The following is a 10,000-nucleotide window of genomic DNA, read 5'->3' on the forward strand; positions in this document are numbered from 1 at the left end:
AGGGGAAGGGGAAGGGGAAGGGGAAGGGCAAGGGGAAGGGCAAGGGGAAAGAGAGGCATGTGTGTGGAGAGGAAGGTTGTTTATGCTATTCCAGTAACAGGAGCGCAGGGAGGGAAGGGAGGCAGGTGCGGGGCGGGGCGGGGACAAGGCAAGGCGAGGCGAAACAAGCGAAGGGCTGGGTGCGGGGTGTGTTGGAAGGTCCAGGGTAGCAGCGGTGATGGCAGGTGGATAGGCGTGCACTGCCCACCCCGAAACACCAGCAACGCAGGGCCTGCTGGACCCAGTATTCCATTTTGCTTTCCCAGCCCTGCGAACCCACCATGCCATCTCCCCTGTCACCTCTGCCTGTGCTCCGCTAGTTTGGCTTAGTTTGGGCTGGTATCCACAATCCCCCCTCCCACCCCCTTGAGCCGCTCTTCCCTCCCTCCACCCCGCCACCCGGCCCCCCTCTATCCCCCCCCCCGCCACCCCCCCTGCAGGTGGCTTCCTTCCACGCCAAGCTGGAGGGCAACGGCTCCTGCAAGCTGGACCTCATGTTGGTGGCGGAGCCGTACAGGGACGGTGAGGGCGCAGCGGGGGGATGAGGGGAAAAGGAAGGGAAAGGGAAAGGGAAAGGGAAAGGGAAAGGGAAAGGGAAAGGGAAAGGGAAAGGGAAAGGGAAAGGGAAAGGTAAAGGGGAGGCGTGTGCATATGGAAGGGTTTCGGGGCTGGGGTGGGGTGCTTGGGCTCCTTGCATCCGTGTTTAAAAGCATTGGAGACGGATCTATGGGAGGAGGGCACGGGCGCTGATTGCTGTGAGAGGTCTTGTCGCGTCACACTGAGGCGCCCACTGACGCCCACTGACGTCCTCACCCCCCCCTTTCCTTAACTAATCATGAATGTACCCCCCCCCCCCGCCCGCCCCTCCCAGGCAAGTCGCTCGTGCTGTACCCGGTCAACGTGCTGCGCAACTACGCGCGCCTCATGGCCAGGACGCCGCTCGTTGGTGAGCGCCGGACCACAGCGGGACCACAGCGGGAACACCGCGGGAACACCGCGGGAACACAGCGCGATAGCCTTAGCGCGGGGCCGCGGGGTTGCGCCGGTCCTCGGCTCGCGCCACCAGCCGCTACCCCTACCACCCAACCCACATCGCCGTGTCGCCACGCGCACGCGCCTTCTGCCTCTCGCGCTCCGCTGCCTCAGCCACAAACCTGCAACCCCTCCTCTTCCCGCTGCCCCCCACGGACGTCGTCATGTAATCCCGCGCCCGGCTGCTGCCGCCGCAGGCCTTATCGACGTGGACCTCATCATCTCTGACAGCCTGGCTGCGGAGATGAACGACCCCGCCAAGGCCGCGCCCTACGTGGCGGCGGCGGCGGAGGCCGCGAAGGCCTACAGCGAGGGCCGCCACGGGCCCAAGTACAGCACCGGCTACAGCCGAATCGCCAGCGTGGAGTCCATTGCGGAGCCGCTGGGGGTCAAGCCGGTGGAGAAGGGCGGCAGGTGCGTGTGTGTTTGTGTGCAGGGGGTGGGATGGGATGGGCACAGGGGCAGGGGTTCGGGCGGGGCAGGGACGGGCGGGCAGGCCGGGCTAGGCCAGGACTGTGGGAAGAGTGGGGCGGTGAAGCGCTGCCACATGGCGGCTATGGTATGGTTGGGTAGGATGAAGCCTGCGACTGCAGGATGCGCTTTCGGGGGGAAAGGAGTATTGAGTTTGGTGCTTCGACTCCACCCATCACCGGGGTGTGGGTTACGCGCGGGAGGTGGTGGCACCACTGCGGAAGCCAGTTAGCTAGGGCGTGCGAACTGCCTACGGTATGCCGGTGCCACCTCAGCGGAGCACCGCCTACACATCCACTTCCCCTCCTCCTCCTCTCCTACCAACTGCCTTGTCCACCATATCACCACCACCGTGCCACCGCCTCACGCTCCATACCGCACCTCCCACCCCCACAAACACCCCTCCCCTTCCTCCCCTGCTCAGGCCTGCCTACGTGCTGCCGGCGTTCGTGACTCGCGGCGGCTCCATCAGCGCCCAGATAGCCCGCGCCGACAAGGTGGTGCAGCAGGGCAAGTCGCGACTGCTCGAACACTACCAGAAGAAGAAGGTGAGAAGGGAAAGGCCGTGAGCAGACGGCGGTCGCGGAAAAGCGAAGGATGGCAGCAGCACGTACACCGCGCCTTCGTGCCGCCTGTCCGCCCCCGTAACCCGCCCCCGCCCGCGCCCTCCGGCCCATCCCCACGCCCCAACTCCCCGCAGATCGTGCGCTTCGACCCCGGCTCCAGCGGCCACCGCCCCACCGACTACACGGCCTGGTTCCGAAGCGCCGAGCCCTACCCGGTGCAGTGGCAGGAGCGCTACGAGCCGTGGGTGTTCGTGGACCGGCTGGGCAGCAGCTGGGCGGATGCGCGGTTCCGCGGCTACGGCAAGAACAAGATCGTGCACGTGAGTGTGTGCGTGTGCATGTGCGCGGGTCGGGGTGGGATCGGGGGTTGTTATCGGTGGAGGATGGGGGCCGCTGGGCAGCGAGAGTCGTATGCGGGGCGACGGGGCCGGGTGCAACTGGGGCACACGCTTGCAACTCGCCACAGCTTCAGCCCTCCCTCCCCACCTCCCATCTCACATCACCTACCTCCCGCCCACCCCTCGTCGCACCCCCCGACCTCCTACCTACTTGCTGCCCCCTGGATCCCAGTGCCTGGATCCCCTGCTTGTCTCCTGTTCCCAATGTTCTAACCTTGCAACCCCAACCCCCAACCCCCAACGCGTTCACTCCTGAATTAATCATGACTGTAACCCCCTTACCTACACCCCCACCCCCCAGGTCCGCACGCTGGCCTACGAGGGCTACGACCTGGTGGTGCACCCGCGGGCCTTCCTGGTGCACCGCCCCCACATGGAGTCCAGCAGCAGCAGCGCGCACTCGCGCTCGGCGCTGTACAACAAGAAGAGCAAGAACAGCACCATGTACGGACACAACAACCACCTGTACAAGATGGTGGGTTGGGAGCAGGAAATGTGTGTGTGCGCGCGTGTGCGCGCGCGTGGGGGGAGTTGTAAACACCAGCCCAAACGAAACCAAACGGAGTGTGTATGCGATGCCGTCCCCGAAACCCGGAGCCACATGTGTGGTGTGTATCTGGTGATGTTGTGGTGCCAGGGGGTGGTTTGGGTTGGGCATACTGGCCTGACGGAGTGCCGGGCCTAGGAGACCGAGTGCCGCCAGTGGCGCGGTTGCCGGCACCGCTGCCGCGTGCGTTGACATGCATCCCCCGAAACCCCCTACCCCTCATGCTGGGTCTTGGTGTACTTGGGTTGGAATGAACTGCCCCCTTCCCCGGACCCCGGACCCCGCCCTTCCCACGCCACAACACAGATCCAGCGCGAGATGGCGCACGGCAACTACAGCGTGCACCTGGACCCGGCCACAGCCGCCTGCAGGGGCAAGCTGAGCTGGTGGCGGCTGTGAGGCAGAGCAGGAGCAGCAGCAGGAGCAGGAGCAGGATGCATGGGCGTGCTGGAGGCGGGGAGGCATGTGCCGTGGACCTAATGGGGGCGTGGGAGAGGGTGGGCGTGGGAGGGTTGGCGGTGCCGGCCCCAGGGCCGCGGGTGGCAGCGGAGGCCGCAGTCCCACGGGCAGCAATAAAGGGGCTTGGTGTGTGTCGACACCTGCAACACGTCTTGGCCGAAGTGCATGCAGGGCGGAGACGTGTCGGGGGGTGGTGCTCGATGTGTGAGCGACGAGGTCTGCTGAGTAAGCCAACCTGACATGCGCTCGCACACGAAACTTAATCATACTTGTGAACAGGAAACGCACGGCCGGTGAGTATGTATTTGGCCTGGTTCCGCAGCGGCGAGCCCTGCACCTCTATGGTAGCACCTTGATACAGGCGGGAGGGGGTCCGCTTGGCGTGCGGCGTCCTGCGCGCGAGCTTGAGAGCATGTGAGAGCGGTGTAGCGTATGCACTGATTGAGGTGTCGCATATGCGGATCGAGTAGTGACACGTGACCGATGGCATGATAAGGTATTAATGGGTTGTGCTCGACAGCCATCTACTGCGTTGGGGGAAGTGCTGCTGCGGAGTGGCGTCATGGCGCGACGCCTGAGGCACATTTGGTTTAGGACCCATGGTGGCGAGCATCCATGTGTGTGTGTTGGGCACTGCCACAGTGCCACGCTGCGCATTCATGTGGGTATTCAGGACTGAAGTGCAAGGGTTGACTGAATCCGCCGCAGTATTAGCTTACACTCCGCACTTGCGTCGTTGAGCGGCAGAATCCGACGCAGTATTAGGTTAGAACGTGTATGGGGGTCTGACGTTACTGATTTTACGGAGGCGGGGTGGGGTGTGATGGCGCAGGTGGCTAACGTTCTGCAAGGGTGCAGCAGCTCCGAACGACTCCGGCTGGGGGTTACGGATGTTATGGACGTTTACCGATTTCTACGGCTGGGTGGGGTGCAGGGAAACGTGGGGCCGTGGAGGTCCGGGGCGTCGGTGAGACCGGTGGGGATAGGTGGGAACGTGGGAAGTGGGAACCAAGCATACTAGATGCTGTGTGCGGAGTTTGTCATTTTGCGCTTAAAAGGCTGTACAGCGTATACGCAAGGGGCTCGACTGAGACCTTGAGGAACCACGATACTAACACTTCGACAGGCCATCGATGCAAGTGATGAAGTGACACGACGGTGGCAACCCCACATGGGGCACGCCATGCACGCCGTATGCCGTCGCCGGCCAGCTTAGCCTCGAACTTTCTTCAGGTTCACAATCCATCAGAACATTAATATATCCTCAAGCAAATCCTTGGGCAAAGCAACAACCGGACGAAACTTCTGCACAAGTTTGTCGCTGGGGCCTGACAAGTAAACGATGATGAGCTCTAAGAAAGATTCAAGCAAGGATGCCAAGCTTTCAAGCGTCTATCGCCAAGCAAAGCCGGGCGCGCCAGTTGGGCCCGCAACTCCGGCGAAAACCACTCGCGCTAGTGGCAAGCGGAAGGCGCAGGAGCTCGAGAATGCAACGCCAGCCCCAGAAGTTCTGGCTCGTAGCCAGGGCGAAGGCGCTGTTTCGCGAGGTGGGTCGCATTGGCGCCAAACCTTCTGAATGCGGGGTGGTCACATGAACCGCCGCGGAGGCTCTCGAAGTCCAGCTCAACAGTACAGCGATGATTTTGACATATTACTTGTCATGTATTTCTGGGCGCGGGCTGAAGAGGCCTTGGTAGCGGTTACTGAGGCTGACGCCACGCAGTTGGCGGAACCCCAGTAGCGGCACTTCCGGGCGCCCCTTTGCGCCCCAAGCCCCGACCTCTTCCACGCCTTGCGAACTCACTTCTCCCTCATTCCTGTGCTCTCGTGCGGTCCAGCGGACCTGAGCCAGGACGAGCAGAAGCTACGCAAGTTTGACCTGACAACCAAGTTCGGGCCTTGCGCTGGCATCAGCCGGTTAGAGAGGTACGTGGTTGCAAGCGGTCGGGCGCAGCATGCAATAACAGCAATTACCGTAGCGGGCCTCTTCAGCCTTTCATCAAGGGGGCTTCCTTGCAACGCTTGCGGGGCCCTGCACCACGTCGGGCGTTCCACCAACCACTTCCACTGCCACTGACCGCTGCCTGCCTCTGAGCTGCACCAGGGGCCGCACATGCTCGTGTTCGTGCTCTGTACCCCTCACACGCGTACCTCCACCCCCGACCCCCTCTGCACCGGTGACGACTTCCCTGTTTTGTCACTTATCACACACGCTCTGCAGGTGGGAGCGTGCCGCCAAGTTCGGACTGGGGCCCCCTGAGGAGGTGCGGGCTATCATCCTGGCCGCGGGAGGTGCGGGCAGCGCAGCGGACAAAGGGCTGTGGCACGAGCGCGTGTAGGGGACTTGCAGCAGGCAGTGGCTATGAGGCGGCTGCGAGCTGACGGCAGGCGGGCAGGCAGGATTGAAGCTTTAGGCTGTGTGACAGGCAGGTGCGGCGTTTGGTGAGTTCATGTCTATGTGTGTGATACAGTTGCTGTGTGCGAGGTATTGGTGTTTGCGGAGATGGCTGTTTCCGCGGTGGGAACGAAGAGTATGGGTCATATGATGACGTGGGCAGGTGGAGAGTGAGTGATTGCGCAGAGTTGTGCGCGACTGACGAAGGACCTAGCAGGTGGTGGATGCGCGCGCGCGCGTAGAACCCAAGTTGAGGGTTGCAGGGGTTGACCGGTCTGGCAGGTTGAGGAGGTGTAGCGATGGATTCCATGGCTTGATGCTGCGTAGATAGGCACGTGACGATGGCCAGGGGAGGCCACGCCTGCGCGGGACCTGGGAGCGGCTTGGAAGAGTACATTCGCAGGGCCGTGCAGGGCGCACATAGACATTTGTCGGTTCGTTGCAGGTGCAGGCTTCATCTGCATGTTGCGGCGAGGAGGACGCGAGGTTGATGTCATGTTGAAGCAGTTGGACATTACTTGGGAGTTGGGCATGCAGAGCATTTTTTGGCGGCCGCAAGGGCTTATACTGTTCGAACAATGCCAAGAAAGGCCCAGGAAGGCCCAGGAAGTTGCATGCAAGCTATCAACAATGCCTTGTTCGGGAGCACGGCGAAGCGGCTTATTGAGGAAAAAAATAGTAAAGGGGCGCTGCACTGGGGACTGGGGGGCATGCCACGTTTCGTGTCCATGCAGATTTGCGCGCGAACTCCGCTGCCTTCCACTGAAGCCCAAGCTTACAATAATCTTCTCTTTGAGACTAATATATTCATTGGCAAGCACCGAATACGCTTCAAGCTGAACCGGTTCTGTCTGTCGCTGTTCAACCGATTCAAGTTTGGGCCTGGCCTGCTCTGCCTTGACGCGACAAGTCGCATACAAAAGACTTATAGGACGCTATTGTACTTGCTTCATATAACAAGCAGTAGGCTCGAGCGCCAGGTCCCAGCCAGGGCAATTGCAAAGCGACTTGAACAACACTCGTAACTAGCGCGGCCTCGGGCCGCGGCCAGCATTAGCGGCAGCTCGCAAATATGCAGTTTCTCGCGACAACCAAGCCGGGGGCTGCCGAGTTTACGTCCCAACTCGGCGGAAATGCTGCACGCAAGGGCAACGAGCGCATGTTCTCGGACCTGAGCATGTATAGCACGCCACCCTCGGAAAACATCACGCTCGAGGAGTTTGAGCGGCTCGCTCTCGCGCGCCTGTCGGGTGAGGCGCGGGGCTTGCAAACCTGCTGGGTGCCCCTTCTTGCGTGGGGCTGACCTCCCCGGCTGAGACTGGCCTAACCGAGTTTCTCCTGGACTACGGAAGCGGCAGATGCATCACGCGCATGATCTCCTACCCTTACTCACCGGCCGCAGTGCTGAAGGAAATGGAGGCCTACCGCCTGCGCCACTCCAACAAGACCGAGAAGGAGTACCTCGTGAGTGGAGTGCGTGGAGGCCGGGGCGGGGCGGCAGGCAGGCGAGGGCTGGGGGCGCCCTGTGGGATCCATGTCCCAGCATCGGAGGTGACTGGGTGATGCCCGCACGCGGCCCCTTCCCTCCTTTCCACACCCTTCATCCTCCGCCTCCTGCCCTTTCCTCCATCCTCCCACGTCCATTACACACCCACCACCTCCCAACCACACACATCCCGCACCTCCCAACCTCACAGGATAAGTTGAACCAGCTCAAGCAGAAGCACATGAAGGGCCTCACCGCCTCGGCCGCAGCCGCCGCCGCGGCCGCCGGCGCCTCGGGCGCGGCCGCCACCTCGGCGGCGCGTGAGGAGGAGGTGCGCGCCGACAACATCTCCCACTACGTGCTGCGCCTGGCCTATTGCCGCACTGCAGAGCTGCGCAAGTGGTTCCTGGTGCAGGTGCGGCGAGGGGGGTTATGGGAGGTTGTGAGGGCGTGTGCTTGCAGGGGCGGAGGAGGCGTGCCGGCAGGGTAGAGTGCCCCCCCCCGATGGGTGCGCTGCTGCGACCGTGACCGTGACCTTGAATTCATGGTCCCAATCCAGCGCCTCTTAACGCCTGTCCGCTGCCTGCCTGCCTGTCGTTGCGCAGGAGTGCGAGATGTTTCGCCTCAAGTTCGGAATGTACAGCGCCCAGGAGCACGTGGGTTGTGTGTGTGTGTGTGTGTGTGTGTGTGTGTGTGTGTGTGTGCAGGAAAGCACAAGGGAAAGGGGCGCATGTGTGTATGTGTTGTACTGGCTGTGTGCTGGTGCAGTTCACAGCAGGGGCGTCTGGCGCTTGCGGGCCAGTCGCAGGGCCAGCAACGCGTGTGTGCCCACTGCCCTTGCTCCTGCCTTGGCCGCCTGCCGCCTGCAGGAAGACTTCCTGTCGGAGCACGCGCCGCAGTACAAACTGGTGCCGCACGCGGAGCTGCTGTCAGTCAGGGATGCCATCGTCAAGGTGTGTGGATGTGTGGGTATGGGTATGGGTGTCGGTGTGGGTGTGGGTGGGGGGGGGCGGTTGGGGGGGTGGTTGGGGGGTGGTCAACGGGGGGATGTAGGGGGGGCACTACCTGGGAATGCAGCGCAGTGGAGGCGGAGAGGCGCCCGTCAGCCGGAGGAGCAACGAGGGATGGAGGCGGGCGCGGAGCGAGTGCAAGGATTACCCAGGCATGTGCGTGAGGTCGCGCGCGATGGGGCTGCGAGGCGGGTGGGCTCTGTGCCTGTATGTCGGTCAAGAGGTGCGTGGAGTGAGCTGTAGCACGTGCCTGCCCGCCTCTGCGCCCCTGCGCTCACCCCCTCCGTCTGCAGGTGATGCGCTCTAATCTTGAGACGCGCGAGGCCATCAGTCGCGTGGAGAACTTCGGGCGCGACGACGCCGATGCCAAGTCCAAGGTGGGTGGTCAAGGTGTGGGGAGGGTGGGTGGTGTGGGTGGGTGGGTGGGTGGTCAAGGTGTGGGGAGGGTGTGCGGGAGGGTGGGTGGGTGCGGGCGTGTGTGCGTGGGAGGGGGGGGTCGGGGGGGGGGGGGTGCGAGGAGCCACATGTCGAAGGCCGACCCAAGATTGGGGAGCCCGGGGGAGCGATACGGGGTGAGGGATGGTGGAGGGAGTACACGGGTACGTGGGGATGTGCGTGAGGTCCTGTGCGATTGGGGCTGCGAGGCGGGTGGGCTCTGTGCCTCTTGTTAGGTGTCATTTGTTGGGTGCCTGGAGTGAGCTGCGGCACCTGCCTGCTGACCTCTGAGCCCCTGCCCTGCCCTCGACGCCTCCTTCTGCTGCAGGGCCCACGCTCCACTGCGGATGCCCGCGAGCTCGAGCCCAAATTCTACAAGGTGCGTGGGCTGGGTTTTGGTGGGTGGGAAGTGGAAACTGCAAACAGTAGAGCGTTTGCGGCTTTGACAGGGCTGGCGTGGCGATTGTAACGTATTACAGACATCAATCGGCTTGCCGGCGGCTTCGCTGTTGAGCCACACAGCAACTGCAAAGCTGCACACGCGTCTTCAAATAACAAAACGAACCACATACGTGTGTGTGTATGTGCAGGTGGCCTGGACGCTTGTGCCGGAGCTGGTGTCTCAGCGGCGGGTGCTGCTGCGCGGCGGCTGGGCCTACGTCAGCCGGGAGGCGCTGGCGCCGCTGGTGGTGGCGGAGTTCCGCACGGGCGTCAGCAGGGTGCGTGCGTGGAGAGGAGCGGGGTCCGGTGCGGGGGAGGGGGGGGTCGCGGGAGGGGTATAACCAATACCAAACCAAGTTGAACGAGTGGAGCACAGGCCGAGGCGTTAGTTGCAAGCGAGGGGGAAGGCGGGAGGGGGGGCCGGGTCGACGGTTGTTTAGATGACGTTGTGAGAAGGTGTAGCACAGGCAGTCATGCCAGCTGGCTTGCAAGCCGTTTGCAGTCTTACAATGTGTTGACGACTTGGTCACTGATATCTCATGATCCTCACGCGCCCACAGGGTCTGTCTGAGATGGCTCGGCGCTGGCGGCAGATGTTCCCGGCGGAGGAGGAGCAGCGCCTGCAGCCGCTGGTGGCGTCACTCACCAACAGGTGTGGGGGCGTGGGTCTGTGGGTGCATGGGTGTGAGTGTGGGTGTGGGAGGGATACACGCCCACGCTA

General features: G+C 62.9%; 3 protein-coding genes across 3 annotated transcripts in view; all 3 read left to right on the top strand.

Annotated features, from left to right (window-relative positions):
• The window catches only part of CHLRE_06g292900v5 (uncharacterized protein), a 6,902-nt gene extending 2,237 nt beyond the window's left edge, over positions 1-4,665 (top strand). The window contains exons 4-10 of the mRNA XM_043063452.1: positions 480-561; positions 911-985; positions 1,269-1,485; positions 1,967-2,090; positions 2,243-2,428; positions 2,808-2,981; positions 3,360-4,665. Coding sequence (XP_042924158.1) covers positions 480-561; positions 911-985; positions 1,269-1,485; positions 1,967-2,090; positions 2,243-2,428; positions 2,808-2,981; positions 3,360-3,452 — 951 coding nt within the window. The 3' untranslated portion in view covers positions 3,453-4,665. The remainder of the gene's footprint in view (positions 1-479; positions 562-910; positions 986-1,268; positions 1,486-1,966; positions 2,091-2,242; positions 2,429-2,807; positions 2,982-3,359) is intronic.
• An 88-nt stretch (positions 4,666-4,753) lies between these two features.
• On the top strand, positions 4,754-6,695 carry CHLRE_06g292950v5 (uncharacterized protein). The gene is made up of 3 exons (XM_043063453.1): positions 4,754-5,059; positions 5,351-5,438; positions 5,734-6,695. The coding sequence occupies exons 1-3, from the start codon at positions 4,858-4,860 to the stop codon at positions 5,849-5,851; spliced, it is 408 nt and encodes a 135-aa protein (XP_042924159.1). The 5' UTR covers positions 4,754-4,857; the 3' UTR covers positions 5,852-6,695.
• Positions 6,696-6,743: 48 nt separating this feature from the next.
• Positions 6,744-10,000, top strand: part of CHLRE_06g293000v5 (uncharacterized protein) — a 5,912-nt gene continuing 2,655 nt past the window's right edge. The window contains exons 1-9 of the mRNA XM_043063454.1: positions 6,744-7,157; positions 7,310-7,371; positions 7,605-7,808; positions 7,999-8,049; positions 8,263-8,346; positions 8,697-8,780; positions 9,167-9,217; positions 9,429-9,557; positions 9,840-9,931. Coding sequence (XP_042924160.1) covers positions 6,980-7,157; positions 7,310-7,371; positions 7,605-7,808; positions 7,999-8,049; positions 8,263-8,346; positions 8,697-8,780; positions 9,167-9,217; positions 9,429-9,557; positions 9,840-9,931 — 935 coding nt within the window. The 5' untranslated portion in view covers positions 6,744-6,979. The remainder of the gene's footprint in view (positions 7,158-7,309; positions 7,372-7,604; positions 7,809-7,998; positions 8,050-8,262; positions 8,347-8,696; positions 8,781-9,166; positions 9,218-9,428; positions 9,558-9,839; positions 9,932-10,000) is intronic.

This window comes from Chlamydomonas reinhardtii, chromosome 6 (genome assembly GCF_000002595.2).
Source record: "Chlamydomonas reinhardtii strain CC-503 cw92 mt+ chromosome 6, whole genome shotgun sequence".
Lineage (NCBI taxonomy): Eukaryota > Viridiplantae > Chlorophyta > Chlorophyceae > Chlamydomonadales > Chlamydomonadaceae > Chlamydomonas > Chlamydomonas reinhardtii.

Bases quoted from the DNA above. Each gene is read 5' to 3' on its own strand.
- CHLRE_06g292950v5 (XM_043063453.1), top strand. From the start codon at position 4,858: ATGAGCTCTAAGAAAGATTCAAGCAAGGATGCCAAGCTTTCAAGCGTC. The intron at 5,060-5,350 runs GTGGGTCGCATT...CGTGCGGTCCAG, and splicing joins CGAAGGCGCTGTTTCGCGAG to CGGACCTGAGCCAGGACGAG. The intron at 5,439-5,733 runs GTACGTGGTTGC...CACGCTCTGCAG, and splicing joins GGCATCAGCCGGTTAGAGAG to GTGGGAGCGTGCCGCCAAGT.